The sequence below is a fragment of the Rhineura floridana genome, chromosome 4 (genome assembly GCF_030035675.1).
Source record: "Rhineura floridana isolate rRhiFlo1 chromosome 4, rRhiFlo1.hap2, whole genome shotgun sequence".
NCBI classification, from domain to species: domain Eukaryota; kingdom Metazoa; phylum Chordata; class Lepidosauria; order Squamata; family Rhineuridae; genus Rhineura; species Rhineura floridana.
In genome coordinates this window covers 172675895-172692321 of record NC_084483.1, presented here as the reverse complement: position 1 = coordinate 172692321, position 16427 = coordinate 172675895, and the positions used below count along the sequence as shown (strand labels likewise).

The 16427-nt window shown below is 41.1% G+C and overlaps 1 protein-coding gene across 1 annotated transcript in view; it reads left to right on the top strand.

Moving 5' to 3' along the window:
• The window catches only part of CENPF (centromere protein F), a 47140-nt gene that overhangs the window by 11342 nt on the left and 19371 nt on the right, over window positions 1–16427 (top strand). Inside the window, exons 6-11 of the mRNA XM_061625209.1 lie at window positions 315–606; window positions 1120–1322; window positions 3813–3938; window positions 5248–5346; window positions 6986–7108; window positions 15659–15794. Coding sequence (XP_061481193.1) covers window positions 315–606; window positions 1120–1322; window positions 3813–3938; window positions 5248–5346; window positions 6986–7108; window positions 15659–15794 — 979 coding nt within the window. The remainder of the gene's footprint in view (window positions 1–314; window positions 607–1119; window positions 1323–3812; window positions 3939–5247; window positions 5347–6985; window positions 7109–15658; window positions 15795–16427) is intronic.

Genomic DNA, 16427 nt, shown 5'->3' with positions numbered 1-16427 from the left:
TTAAATACAAAGTATTGATTCAGAATGAGAAATGCACAATTTCTCAAAAATATAGCTGAATGGTCTTTGTACATATCTGGCAAAATATGCAAAGCGGCCCTCAGTTAACATGCAGATTACTAAACTGTCATATGAGCTAAAGAATGGTGAATGGGTAGAGGTTTTGACTCTCGTCCTTCACAAAACTGACCTAGAGAGAGACCTCTGTTGTTTGTTCCAGCTCACGGTAGTCAGTTTTTCCTCTCTGAAAAATCTTCTGTACTGAGGCCAGTCCAGTTAAGTAAGCCTTTTCTCTCTTATTTTGTTTTTAAAAGAAAACAAACCCTGTGCATCCTGAAAGTACTATAAGTCGCAGAGAAATTGCCCGGCAACAGTCTTCTTCCTCTGTGTTCTCATGGCAACAAGAGAGAACGCCATGCCGCCCTTCATCCAGTAGTCAAGAAACTCCCGTAAGCAGTGGGTCGATGACATCGTGTTTTCCTTTGGAATTTGGGGCAACTCCTAGTCACAAAGATGTAATGTCAGCAAAGAAAGAGTTTACCAGCAATGTCTTGGACAGTTGCAAGGACTCTCCACTCATTGACCAGATGGAAATCCAGAACCGAGGTATCTTGCAAATACAGTAACCAACTTGATCTTATTCCTGAATTTTACAGTTACTTGTTTTCCTGTTAATACAACAGAACTGTGATGCCCTTGCAGTGTTGTCATTACAGTGGTAAAGTAGCATGAAAAACCTGTGGCCCTCCATATGTTGTTGGATTTCACTAGCCCATCCAACATTGCCAAAGGTTGGGGATGATGGGAGTTGGGAGTCCAATGACGTTTGGAGGTCCACAGGTTCCCCATACCTGACTTGTAGCCATAATCAGGACATTTAAAGATCTCCTGAAAAGATAAATATGACTTATTTTGAGGATTAAAAATTTTGGCCCTGATCTAGAGGATAAAAAAGAATTTAAGTATTTTTAAGAAAGGATTTTTTTATGGCAGATGTTCTCTACAAAGCCAAGTATTCATTTTGCAAACTGTTTTATGCAGAGATGATTATGATATCTCCTGTCATTGATGCAAACTGTCTAAAGCAGCACTATATTAATTGTATTTTTGTATATACAGAGTTAAGATTCAGAGTTCAAGAACTAGAACATCATCTGCAAATTCAAACACAAGACATGAAATTAACCGTGACTAAACTTCAAGAAACTCAGCTGCAGCAGGAAAATACAAAAATGGAATTAAGAGAAAAAGATAAAACTCTGAACAAGAGTAGAAATGAAATAAAAAGAATTCAAACCCAACTTGATCAAAATACTAGCCAGGTAAGGTGCTTTCTCATGTGTATACATTTAGAATTTTAAAGAGGGCTTTCACAAATTAATGCCCAACACCCATTGAATGCATGTGTGGATCTGGTATTGCAGAGAGAATTTCATCTATTTAAACAGTACTTTTCAGTGGACATCAGTAGTGGTGGGGTGGAGTCAGCCTCCCAACACTGTTGTCACTGCAATTTTCCATGGTAGGGCGGCAAAGAGGTTGGGGCTGTGCAGAGGAACTTGTGGGTTACCAGACTGGCTCTTCCTTTTTGCCCACACAGCCTCCATCTTCCTGCTGCCCTAACCCATCCAGGTAAGCTCCAGCAACATCAGTGCGGAAGGGCGGCTCCACTGCACTCCCCACTACACCAGATGCTACTGGTGGACACAGTTCACACCTTGGACTAATTATTATCAAGTAGGTGTCGTCATGTGACAACTGCTCACATTTGAATCAAAACTCATAGATCTACGGAATCTTTTAGCTGGAGAGAGTAGCACAGATCATCCAGTTCATTCTTATTGTTGGAGGTATAATTTATTAGTCGCTTGTTACCTGAAGGTCTCCAAGCGACTTGCAACATGGTTAAAAACAAAAATAGATACACCACACCATAAAAACCAAATAATGCAACAACTGCCCCACCCCCCGTACAACCACAGAAAGCTTTGTTAACACATTAATACTATCAACATCATCCCAATCTATTAAATGCCTGGGGGGAAAGGATGCTCTTTACCAGTGGTTCGCAAACTTTTTTCCCCACGTACCACTTGCTGATGGTTTTGGCGCACCACTTAATTATTTTTCTGCTTGTTGTAGCAATTGTAATTCACTGTGCTAGATGTTGTATGATTTTTAGTTGTAATCTTATGGCTTCTTTTATTTCTTATGTTGTATTTTATCGTACTACAATTTGCATTCCATGGAATATAAATTGTAATACAATAAAAGACACAATTAAAATGCAATTAAAATATATATGAATATTTAATATGGACATGCCACGGACCACATGAAGGAAGCTCATGGGTCACAGTTTGGCAACAGCGCATGTTTGAATCAAAGCTCATAGACTTACAGAATCTTTCAGCTGAAGAGGGTAGCAGAAATCCTCCAGTTCATTCTGGAGGATAAAGAATGCTTTATACAGCAAACAAGTATTGGACAGTCAGAGATCCTTCAAGACACGGAATTGTTAAATATTACTAATACCGCTCAAGTCTTGAAGTGCCAAATTATGTAGCCAAAATAGGTTTTTTAATTTTATTAATTACTACCTGTGAGAAACAGCATCTTACAATATATTACAATTTCTCTTGTCGATATTTAGAGATAATCTGTGTGCTCTGCTCCATAAATTCTCCCAGATTTCTACTGCAATATTTTGTATCCATTTTACTATGTAATATTTTTACTTGTTCCATGTTCAGTATATTTTAAAAGTAGTTTTTTTTAAAAAAATATACAAAGCCCATTAAATACGATGACATATTCCCATCACACCACAAACAGATCCTGATCTATAACAAAACTAATACAAAAAAACCTCTCCCCCCTCCAAAAAACCCCTGCAATTAGAGATTTTAATAAATTTTTGATAGTGTGTGGTGCGTGTTCTATATTATTAGTTTTCCATAGTCTGTCAAGTCTCTTATCATTGATTGGTTCTTAAGTACTTTCTTAATCAAGATCTGATTTGAAACTAGGAAGGGTTCTTTTTCATTTAAACCCTTTTTGAATCTCAGAATATGCTATCCTGTCTTGGTGTCTAAGATCCTTGTCTCTATAAAAAAAATCGTTTCCACATTTTAAAGCTGTTGCTCATATTTATTTCCAGCTTATAACAGACTGATATCAATGACTATCAGCTTGGACTTACAATTTATCTGTACTGATTCCAAATTTTCAGTCAGTCTGATATCAAAGTGTTGTTTTTTGTTCTATGGTGCTGTTAGCCCATAAAGTTGTGTGGACTGAAGATTTTATCATGTGTTTGTCAAAGCATAATATAGTGAAATTCAGCTCTGTTATCCAGTCTGTAATCCAATTAATAAAGTTTGCTACATAATGTAAATTTAAATTTGGGACTGACTGGCCAACTCTTTTCACCCCATCCTGGTCTTAATGTTAGGTCTTTTGTTATCCCAGATATATTTTGAAATAAGTTGCTGCCATTTATCAGTCTGTTGAGTTGTTGTTTCCACTGGTAAGAACTGAAATTGAAAAAATATTGGTTGCTATAATCATTTTTAACAGCAGCAGTCCTACAAGAGAAAGATGGTCTTTCCCATTGCTGTATGAGGATAACAGCTTCCTTATATATTCCTGTGCTTCATAGTTATTTACATATAAATCATTCATCTTATTTGTTATTTTTATTCCAGGATATCTTATTAGGTTTTATTTTCCTCCCAACTATAATTAAATTTAGCTCTTATTACTTCCAAATAGTTGTAACCCTTGTGATATTTACATTTCTCGCTTGGTAGTTTACTGCAACAGAGGAAAAGGTGAAAAGGCTTTCAGATGAACTGAACTGTCAGAGACAAAATTTTGAAAGCGCCCAGTGCTCTTTACAACAGAAAATAAAAGAGAGAGAGAAAGAGTACCAAAAGGTAAGGGCAGGTCTCATGGGGGATTCTCACAAGTGAAGGGGTGGGGGAAGCCCATGGGTCCCTGGCATGATCGTGCTCTTTTAACCATGGATGACAGATTGCTGATATCACCAGTTCATATCCACGGGTTAGCAGCCTTTCTTGCAGTGCAATCCTATTGACATCTACTTAGAAGTAAGCCCCACTGAGTTGAGCGAAACTGACTGCAAGGTAGGTGTGCATAAGATTGCAGCCTTAGTAGACCATATATTTTAATATAACTTGTACACTTTCAAAGGAAGATAGATGTTCACTTGAAGGACTAGGGAAATTGGTTTAGAAAAATGTTTCTCTTTTTGTAAGGAAAATAAAACATTTGGGGTTGTTACTTGATCTTCGGGACTGGAGGGAAAAAACAAGACAAGGCCATAATCCAGAGAAGTTGGTATCCAACAGCGGTCTTCATGCACTTGACTGGCACTGAACTGAAGCAAGCTTCCTGGCACATCTCTTGATTTCTTGCAAAACACCATTGCTTTTGAGGAGATTTGAATTTTCTTATTATTTCTTATTACTAAAAGACTAAAGAGCAGCAGTAAAATTTTTAAAAATATATTCCTATTTCAACCTGTGAGAAAATGCCTATTATTCCATTTTTATGTGAGGTTCAGGGGGACTTTACTTCCAAATAAGTGTGTATAGGATTGCAGCATTAATTCACCACCACCACCTTAATGTTCCTTCGGTTTCCCTACAGATCTTCAGTCACAAGTTGCTCACCTGAAGATATGCTTGATTTTTTTCTTTAAGTTTTCACATCTTAACTTGTCTACTTAGGCTAGGATCCCCAGACCCAATGAAGCTAACATGCAGGGTGTATTATTTCAGCAGAATTTTTGCCTTTTGTTGTTGTTGTTGTTGTTGTTTCTTTGAACTGCTAACCTCCAGGCCACGTCACAAGCTGTTCTGACACTCTCTTCTGTTTCCAAAGCAACTTGCCATGTGGCATAGGAGGACAGCTGTTCAAGAAAAGCTTGAGTCTGTAAAGCCCCACTGAGCTGATGGAACTAGTTTTGCAGTTCTTTGGCCATAGGTGTTATTCAGGTGAATTGTATATACTATTTAATTTTTTCCCTTCTTCTCGTCAACAAAATTATGTTGTTGTCCTGACACACGGGTCTTCGGAATACATAGCAACTGGGTAGCTTCACTCTTTTTTTTTTTTTCTCCTCCTGTCGCTTCATAACCTGAAACCAGATTAGGCAGATCAGACAGCTTACCACATTTCTGGTTTATAATCATTGTGTTTTTCCCACCACTGCTATTCTAGGAACTGGCTCTCCAGCTTAGTCAGGTCAAAACTAAATTACATGGGGAACTGCATCAAGCCAGGAATGACTACCATCTTCTTCAAGCAGAACTTGAGAAAGTAGGCGTTTTATTAATATGAATTCAAATACGGCTGGTATGGGGAATTGTAGAACTTTTGGAAGATGTTGGAAGGCATTTTGGAGGTCCTCTGGTCCAACTCCCTCAGTGCAGGAATCTTTCAATTACATCTGGTCCAAAGCTCTCAGTGCAGATATTTTGCAATTTGGTTACATTAACAAAAATCAATCTAACCACTACTCAAATACCTGCATCAGAGGACAGTCCACCAACTCCTGAGGCAGTTTGTTCCACTGCCAAAGAGGAGTTCTTGCCATTAGGGAGCTTCTCCTAATGCTGAACTGAAGTCTGCTTTCCTGTAATTTCTGTCCATTGGTTCTAGTCCTGCTCTCTGGAGCAACAAGTCTGCTCCATATCTTCTGCATGTCTCCCCTGAATATTCTCCAGGCTATGCATACTCATCTGTTTCAACTGTTCCTCATAGGACATTTATTTATTTATTTATTACACACACACTGTCCCATAACTGAAGCTCTCTGGGTGGTTTACAACAATTAAAAACAAATAAACAAATTTTAAAAAACACATTTTTAAAAAGCAATTTAAAAACACATGCTAAAATGCCTGGGACAAGAGGAAAGTCTTGACCTGTCGCCGAAAAGATAAACGGTGTTGGCACCAGGCGCACCTCGTCACCACAATCATTCCATAATTTGGGGGCCACCACTGAGAAGGCCCTCTCCCTTGTTGCCATCCTACGAGCTTTGCTCAGAGTAGGCACCCGGAGGAGGGCCTTTGATGTTGAGCATAGTTAATTTCACTGCTGAGGGCAGCACCCAGCACACATTGACATGAATACACAGAACTGTCTGTATCCTTGATGAGATTGAAGGAGTCCTTACAGGTCCTATGGGCATATGAGACACATTGGGTCAGGTTGTTTATGTAAGTAATAACATCACACAGATGTGGCTATAGGTAGCAGTAATAAATGGCCACCATAAATGTCCGGGAATTGTGCAACATTGTAGAAAGGGCTGCCAGATGCAGATGGAACAAAACATTGGACCAATATGTTTCGCAGGTGGTCTTTAGCACTAGCAATGGTCTTTAGCACCATTTTATGCCAGGGAAGCTCGCTCATCTCCAGAGCTTTATCAGATTGTGGCCTTGTGTACATGTGGCTCTTACTGTATAGAATTTACACTTGGAGAGTGTGAGGACCCTGCTGTTCTTCCCCACCCTGCTCGAGCCCACCTGCCATCCATGCAAATATGAGTCCATGTGGGGAAGGCCACCAACATGCAATGTTACCTGATCCACACATGCATAGGTTTGATTCACATAACTGCTGGAAACCCATGAAAAATAATTGCATGGATTGGACTCCTACTGGATGGAATGTTCAAGTGGACTTCAGGGGTGAGACAGGCCAGAGTGGTCCTGATTCTCCATTGTACATTGCTTTACCATCATTAGAGTCATCTCTATAGAGGGGTTGTTTTTCATTTTCTCACATCTATAATACTGGAATAGCTTTTGCAAAGCTATTCATCACTTCGGAAAATTTAAAGATCTTCTGGTTTCTTCTGTGAATTCCCAACTACTCTGAGAATATTTTTGTATTGTTTAATGTTACACATGACCACAAATTAGAACTTGCCACCTTTTCCCTATAGACTCTCTCTGCAAAGCAGCAATTGGAAAGAAACGCCAATGACTTTACACAGAAGTTGAGTCGAGCAGACCAGGCTATTCAAGCAATGCAGCTGAAGGAAAATGAGCTGAAAAGAAACTGTGAGGTAAAGAAAATTATAGGAATAACTGTGTACTTGTTATCCATAATTTTGTGTTGCGGATATGAACCCCTCCTCACGTTCTCTGAGCTCTGGCAAAGCAGATATATATGCAATATATATTTAGGAGCTAAGATACTACACGAGGGTAGAATGCGCTCAGTTTCCATACTTTAAAAAAACTGCCCAAACTTTAGCAATCATAGGCCTGGGTTGAGTCTGAGCTAAACCATCTAGAAAAAGCTTCATTGGTTGGTAACAACGTGATTCTGCAGACAATACAAAATACTCTGGCAGAGGGAGCTGAGCTGACCATCCTGCTGATTGCAGAGGACACACTGAACACAACAGCCGCTCTGACTCTGGCTCTGCTTTGACTGCACTAGGTCATCTGGCTAAAGAAGCAACTTGTGCAGAGTTTGTTGCTGCTTTGTTGTGGAATCTCTTTTTTTTTTAAATCACATAAGGCCAAATATCAGGCTACCTGATTGCTGTCTCTTGACTTGTGATGCCTTTCTCTTAAGTTGGAGTGTGAGTGGTTGGATTTTTTTGTGGCTTTCTGGCCCCATTCTCCTCACTTTGTTTACCAATTTATGGAGTTCAGGTTGTGAGCTGGGCTAGATTGGCCATTGGCCTGATGTAGCAGGCTCTTATAGTCACAGCTCAGCCAATCCCAATCCAAAACTATCCATCTTCCATCCATCTCCAGGCAGAACAATGTGGATGTTACGGAATCATTTTATTAAATGCAAGTAGGAATCATTTTATTAAATGCAAGTAGCCGTGGTGCAGAGTGGTAAGCGGCGGTAACGCAGCCAAAGCTCTGCTCACTGCCGGAGTTCGATTCCAACGGAAGGAGGAAGTCGAATCTCCGGTAAAAGGGGTCGAGGTCCACTCAGCCTTCCATCCATCCGTGGTCGGTAAAATGAGTACCCGGCATATGCTGGGGGGTAAAGAAAGGCCGAGGATGGAACTGACAATCCCACCCCATATATACGGTCTGCCTAGTAAACGTCGCAAGACATCACCCTAAGAGTGGGAAATGACTCGCACTATAATTGCGGGGACACCTTTACCTTTAGAGATTCCTCATTGGTGAGGCAGGTGCACTTTGTACATGATCTTACCATTTATTTCTGAGGCTAATAATTCATAATAATACCTGCACATTTTCCTTCTCAGTAAGTCAATTGACAAAAGCATTGTCTTTTTAAAAAAAATCAACCCTCCAGAAGATCTAGTGCCCTTATTTTAAAATCATTCTCTCTGCCATATGCTCATTGCATGGTACTGTACATATATTACTCTGGTTCACTTTCAGACAAAGGGCTAACCAACTAGCCAAGCCTTACAGCAGAAACAAAACAATAGTTCAGTAGCGCTTTAAAGGCTAGCAAATGTATTATTGTATAACCTTTCAAGTACTACCAAGAATGATAAAGTAGCCTGTATTATTATCATTGTTTGCTGAAACTGCACTACGATCTACTTTACAGGATTGTTATGAAGCTTAAAAGAGCATTGAAACGCTTAGGCAAATTTAAAATGCTATTTCAAAATGTAGGATGGTGCAGTGGGCAGTCCAGATTACAACTCAGTGTACAGAGCCTATATGTAATACAGGAGCATGGATTGAACCCTGCTTGCACACCCCACCAAGACAGTCCTTCCTAGAAGACAGCCACACACTGGATTTGCCGAGGCCCTACATATGTAAAGTCCAATAATTATAGGTCTGAATATCCTGGTTGTGTCCCAGCCGGATTCTTTTTCTTTGATTTTTAGGGTGGGTTATTTCATGATTCTAAACTAGGCCACACAGAAAAAATTTCCCCAATTCAAAATCAGGGGCAGACAGGCTGGAGATAGATTTTTTATTATTATCATCATTATTTATTTATCAGCATTGAGTTTGTATCCATTCCATGTTTCCTTCAAGTGAACATCATGACGAAGTGGTGATTTTAGCCCTGGTCTCTCAGGTCCTAGGCCACTTAATGTCCCTCTACCTTATTCCACATTCCAGGCAGAAAAGATTTAAAAGTGAGGGGAATATTCTTTTTTCCATAGGGCTGAAAATTTATGGGATTCCTAGTTCACAGTCCTGTGTGACACCTTTACGACTAACCAGTTCAGGCTGCAATCCTATACACACTTACCAGAAAGCATTCCCCATGGAATTCAGTCAGGCTCACTTCTCAGTAATTTATAGTTATTGAGGCATGAACTCACACTAGAGATTGTGACAGCAAGATAAGACACTTAGTTAATTATTAATAAAAATTGCAGTATTTAAGTGTCCGCTGCTTCTAGAACTAGAACGGGAGTGGGGGCACACAACTTTTCTCTCAGCAGAGAAGCATCCGTGACAGCAGGGACCCCTTCTAAACACGTTCCAGTTTACTTAGTAGGACACTTTTCAGAATACTTAGGTGCTCATTATTTGTACAATTGTAATGCTTAAGTGTCCATGGTATCTTTGCAAGTGAGAAAGATGGGGAGAAAACTAGGACAACTGGCTATGCTCCTGTGACCCACTGCCCACACCCCTATGACTGCCTATCAGCCCCACCAGGTCCAATGACTATCAGCCACCACCGGGGAGGGGGTGCAAGAAAAGGGGAGGAATGGGAGAGGCATCTTATAATTTATGAAAATATGAGTTTCAGCATATTTTAAAAACCCTCTGCCTGTGTATGAGAGCACACAAATGGTAGTGGTGTCAATCAGATAGTGGAGATTTTTGCCATTATTATTATTATTATTATTATTATTAAAAATTTTGTTTACTGCTTTTCCATATAAATATGCTCAAAGTGGCTCCCAACAGAAAAATGCAAATCACTACATCAGTTACAAGATGTTATACATCAATCATATTATTTAGTAATAACACTAAATCATTTCAAAACATAACAGTCCAACAAATATCTTGATTTGATTACATGAACATTATAACATTTAAAGTCATCATAAAACAATCAATTAAAACATATCAATTTATGCAAACATAATAAACATTCCAATAAAAATACAAGAAAATAGTCTGTTACCCCAGATCAGATATTATCATTCATTCATTGGTGATCACTCGTGGCTGAGTAAGATTGTCCTCCAAGATAAGGTCTTTAGCGGTGGGTCCGTAAGTGACTGTGGAGGCCAATTCTGGATCCACACAGCCTCCCACAGTGAGGACATAGGTTTCCAGATGGAAGATGGTCACGATGAGGATTTGCTTGACATGCCTTCCGCTTAGCTCGTTTGTCCCTTTCGCCCTGTACTCGTGCTTCTTCAAAGTCCATAGCACCTTTGATAATGGCCAACCTCCAATCGGGACGCTTATGGGCCAAGGCTTCCCAGTTCTCGATGCTTATGTTACTTTTTTTTATATTAGCTTTGAGAACATCTTTAAACCTCTTTTGCTGTCCACCTATATTCCGTTTTCCATCCTTAAATTGGGAGTAAAGTAGCTGCTTTGGAAGATGGTGATCAGGCATTCGAACAACATGGCCGGTCCAGCGAAGTTGATGTTGAAGGATCATTGTTTCAACACTGGTGGTCTTTGCTTCTTCTTATACACTAACGTTAGTCTGCCTATCTTCCCAAGTAATTTGCAGAATTTTCCGAAGGCAGCGTTGGTGGAATCTTTCAAGAAGTGGTGGGTGGGAGTGGTGTTTATACATGGTCCATGTTTCACAGGTGTACAGTAACGTCGGTAGTACAATGGCTTTGTAAATAAGCATTTTGGTCTCCCTGCGAATATCCCGATCCTCAAACACTCTACGCTTCATTCGGGAGAATGCGGCACTCGCAGAGCTCAGACGATGCTGAATTTCAGTGTCGATGTCAGCTTTTACAGAGAGATGGCTGCCAAGATAAGAAAAGTGATTGACATTCTCCAGTGTTGCACCATTAAGCTGGATTGATGGTGCTACAGAGGGATTGGTTCGCACTTGCTGATGCAGCACTTTGGTTTTTTTGATGTTAAGCGAGAGGCCAAGCTTTTCATATGCTTCTGCAAAGACATTTAGGATAGTTTGAAGATCTTCCTCTGAATGTGCAGAGACTACATTATCATTGGCATATTGAAGTTCTATGACAGAGGTTGTAATTACCTTGCTTTTTGCTTTCAGCCTACTGAGATTAAAAAGCTTTCCATCTGTTCGATATGTGATTTCCACGCCAGTGGGAAGTTTCCCCTCAACAAGATGTAGAATCATGGCGATAAAAATAGCAAATAAGGTCAGAGCAATGACACATCCCTGTTTGACACCTGATCCCACTTTGAATGGATCACTTTGAGAGCCATTGTTATCCAAAATTGTTGCCGTCATGTTGTCATGGAGGAGTCGCAAAAGATTCACCAATTTATCAGGGCATCCAATTTTCAGAAGGATGGTCCAGAGAGCAGTTCGATTTACAGTATCAAAGGATATTATAGCCTCTGCTGGTCACTCTCAATCTTGCTGCTACTGCTAGGAAAGAGTTCACAGCAGCTCCTCCTTTTATCCATGTCTCAAGGCCCTGTTCATATATCAACCAATATATCCACCATCTTAGGGCTTACAATCAGGAGGGGAGGCCTGTTGTGCCTGGTTGGCACTGACCTGTGACAGGATCTTCTCAGTAGGAGTTCCCCTTCATGCAATGGTGAGGTGTGGCTCTCTCTCTCAGTATTAACATTCAGATGGAATTTTAAAACATTCCTGTTCACCCAGGTATTTAATGGCTGACATAAATTGTTTCTGGCAAGCTTGAAATAATTTAGCCCCTCCCACTGTGGCCTGTAAGACACAACCCACAACATTCAGTAGGAATACCTCTCCCAGTCCTCAGGAGAGGCTTTTCAAAGGGGGCATCCAGGAGGCTGGGAGAATCAGTTGTGTGAGCTACCTTCCATCTTTCTTGGCTTGCATTCAGTCAAGCAAGGCAAACTGCAGACCTATCTGGAAACGTCTGTGACTGGTTCACCTCCAGGGAGATGCAGCAGACTCAGTTGTTGTAGCAGAGCCCCAGGGCCATGCAGTGCCCCATCTCTCAGATGTGTTGAGGTTTGCCAGACCTCAGCTACCCTGGTGCTGGGGAGAGATGAGATGTCTCTGCAGCAGACTGGATTTGTAGGTCCCATCTTAAATAATGTGATTGTACAGCCACTTGCATGTGTTGTCTCAGAGAACTACATGCCTGCTGGTAGCATCGCTAGGAGAATTGGGTTGTCCGGGGAAAAAAGACTCATTGCTTCCCTGCATATGGGCTGATGACGAAGGCTCGCACTTGGCTTCTGTCAGAGTCCTGTGAGCTTATTGCTGTGACCTTTATACTAGAGGCCCCTAATGATAATCATATAGGCTGCAAACCTCATTGCGCTCTTCATCCGCTTAAACCACTTGACCATGATTGTATTCCAGTAGTGGTTTTTGAATCATCAGCTAATGGCCCTTATGCTTGTGCTTAAAATTGTATTAAGAAGTCTTTATCTGCAGGATGCTCATTATGCATTGCACATCAAAACAAATTGCCAGAAAACCGTGAGCTTTTACATTTGGGCACTCGTGTGGGGAATATTGGCACAATAGTTTGCCTCTTCTCTTTCTTATGGAAGCGGGAAGGGGGTTGCAAGCAGGGCGGTGGGGGCAAGGATGACGATGAACAGAAGGAACAACAAGTTTAATCTTGCTCTCGGGCTGATTTGCTTAAATTGCTGGAAATGCAAACCTGCTTTGCCAGCAAATTTCCAGCTTATGCTTCCCATCCTGGTTGCCCCTTCTCTTAAATTTGGCTTTGGTGCACTGGTGCCCATCTGCTAGTAGTAACTAGATGGATAATTGAGGGCTCGAGACCAACAAAGCCCAGCCAATGCCATCTGTTATCTTAGCGGCTCAGGAGTGGGTGGTGTGTGTATGTACGTGCCATTTTGTTTTTATTTTTCTTCCCGAGAGAGAGTTACGAAGACAGAGGCCAGTTCTTTTCCTTTTTTCTTTTTTCAATGCTTTCGAGCTTCGGTGCAGAATGTCCTGAATTGCTGGGAAAAGGTTAAGATGCAAGACGATCCTGTGTTCAGGATCTACTGTGAAGGAGGACAGCTGGTGTTTGATTTATCTATGCCTAAGATACTTGCTATCTATGTAAAAGATCTCCCCGCCACCCAGCCTTCTTGAGTAATAGCCTTGTCTCCAGTATTGGTTTTACTCAAATACCTTGGGCTCCTGTCTCAGTTTCTCTCTTGCATTAAGCACTAAAGGCATCATGATTGGGTTGTGGTTCTCTGACACTTTTTTTTTTTTTTTGCACTGCAAAAAAACCTCGTCCTGGCATAAATTATAACAGGCTAGAGGTTTCCTTACTTAGCATATGCCACTTGGCAGCTGTTTAGAGTGCACTGCCTGTCAGCTGTAGGTTGCCAATGTGATACTATTTCTGCTGACTATCCTCTTGATATATCAGAAATTATAGGACAGTTGTCTGCTGATTGCTTGCACTTGAGTAAGGAGAAGGCTATTGGCTTCTTTCTGGAAGTACCCTTAGCCAGAATGTGTATAGCGTAGGGCTTTTATTTCCACAGCCAAGCTGCTCAGATATACGTAGAAGTTTTAGAAGTTATAAAGGTCATATTCACACTTTTAAAGTACATGGCTTGGGAACTATTGTTTGTTAAGGGTGCTGGGAAATGTAGCTCTGTGAGGGGTAAACTACTGTTTGCAGAATCTTTGGGAGAACTTAGGGCTGTTAAGGTGATATAAATGTGTTTTAAATGTATGGTGTGGATGTGACGCTAGATGGACCAATGGTCTGACTCGATATAAGGTAGCTTCCTATGTTCCTAGAAGGTGAGTGGGGCAGCTTCTTCCAGTGACAATTCCCAGAGTGCCCTGGAAAGAGGAAATAACTGTTAAACCACACTGGGAATTGTAGCTCTGTGGGGGGAATAGGGATCTGCCAACTACTCTTAGAACCCTTAAACAACTACAGTTTCCCAGCATTCTTTGGGGGAAGCCATGACTATTTAAAGCAAACATAAGATGAACCTGCTGGATCAGGGCAATGGCCTATCTAGTTCAGCAACCTCACAGTGGCCAACCAGTTTTCCATGGGAAGCCTGCAAGCAGGACCTGAGCCCAAGAGCACTCTCCCCTCCTGCCGTTCCCAGCAACTGGTATTAGGAAGCATGCCGCCTCTAGCTATGGAGGCAGAGCATAGCCATCATGGCTAGTAGCCACTGATAGCCTTCTCCTCCATGAATTTGTCTAATCGTCTTTTAAAGCCATCCAAGTTGGTGGCCATCACTGCCTCTTGTGGGAGTGAATTCCAGAGTTTAACTACGCATGCTGTGAAGAAGTACTTTCTTTTGTCTGTGGTATGATTCTGCTTTAGATGTACAATGCAGATTGGACCTCGAGCAGTATAGTATCATATAAACAGCCACATAACCACTCCCTTCCCGCCTCTTACCCAGGTGGAGTCAAACTCTGTACCAGTTTAGTCTCTCACACTAAATGGTATTAAGCAACTTTAAAACACACAAAAATGTTACAACCCAGACTGGCACTCTGGGTAGAAAACATACAAGTCCAGTTACCACCCAAGAATAATGACACAGTTTCTCCTACAAGATAATACATTCAACAGTACAAAATTAAAGGAGATGACGTTCTCATGGCAACCCCAAAAGGCCTGCATTGCAGCAGCCTTCTTGTCCTATTCTGTGGGTTGGGTGGCAGGTCAATTATCCACAATTGTTTCCACCCTCCTCCTGATGATCGGACTAAGTGGGCCAGACCATCTGAAAAGGTATAGCAGGCTAGTCAATTGTAAAGTGCCTTCAACAGGTGTGGGGAACCTTTCACCCTCCAGATGTTGCTGAACTACAACCCCCATCCCCAGCAAACATGGCCATGGCCAGGAATGATGGGAGTTCTAGTTCAGCAGCATCTGGACATCCAGGCTTTCTCATGCAGTAAGATTGAGTTTGGATGGTAGAATATCAATCCAGAAAGAAAAGAGAATATGGTTCAGTTTCACTGTTCTGCTTGGCAACGCAGTTGAGACTTCCTCTGATTTGAGATTTCCTTACTAAAGCCTGTGACACCTTCTTAGCAGCCATTTTTTTGTTTTGTTTTATGTTTTACTGGGCCTTCAATTTACAATCAAAAAGTTCCTTGCAAACAATGGCTATGTTTTAGCAACCTGAGATTGATTGTTGGGCCTGTGCACTCCTTCCTCTGTTTCTCAGTATACTGATCCTGCTTAGTTTCCATTATGACTGAAACTGGTTTGAATGTCTGTTTATTAACCGGATCTTAAACTATGGGTAGTAATCTAACATTAAACCATAGTTTCCCATGTTTGACATAATGGGGAATTGTAGCTTAAGTTTATTAGGAAGGGATTAGCTAACCCGGATTGATGTGCAAGGAGAAAGGGCCGACCACTAGTTCCTGCTTTGGTAAAGTATGATTTGGCAATCTGGGAATGTACGTCTGAACTGGCCCCATGACTCAAAGAACCTTAAAGATGCCATTTCTTTAATTGTAACATGTTTAATTCTTGTTATCCTAGGAAGCAAAGAAGCAAAACAACCTGCTCAGCTGCCAGTCTGCTCAACAATTGCAAGAAATTTGCCCTCTAAAAGAAGAGCTCTGTGTAGCCAAACAACTCTTGCAGCAGAGTCAAACTTTTGCAGAAGACATGAAAAGTGAGTCATTAGTTTTTATGTTGTTTCATTCGTGTTCCACACCCTTATTTCATTGCTGTGCAGTCCCTGTATATAACATATACTGGTTTAAATCTAGTTTGGTTTGCATGTTCTAAGCTTCTTGGAGTATCATTGTGGGTTTTGATAACTGAATAAAACGTGTATTATGTTATGCAGCATACAGGGAAATGGATAGATCCAGGTGTGTAAACCTTCTCAGGTTACCAGAAGTGGGACAGAACTGATAAAATAAATGAATAATGCTAATAATGTGCTGAGGAAAAAGGGAAAACAATCCTGTCGTGAGTGCTCAGGATAAATGTGTACAACTTTAAAAATGCTAATCCAGGGAGAAACCCTGCAGCCCTCTTCTTGAGAAAACAAGTTGTCAAGGTCAATATTTGAGACATCAGAATTGTGTAAGCATCACTTCTCCAAAGCAAGAAGTGGGAGCGTAGAGGAACTCAACTTCACTGCCCTGGCCGGTCCTACCATTAGTCTGAGTGAGATGGCTGCCTCAGGCAGCAGATATTGAGGGGTGGGGAGTGATAGCAAGGTGCTGGAGGACAGAGTTCTGTGTGCCACACAGCTGGCTCTGTTCCCGCTAGACAAGCCTCTGCCCTCAGGTGCAGT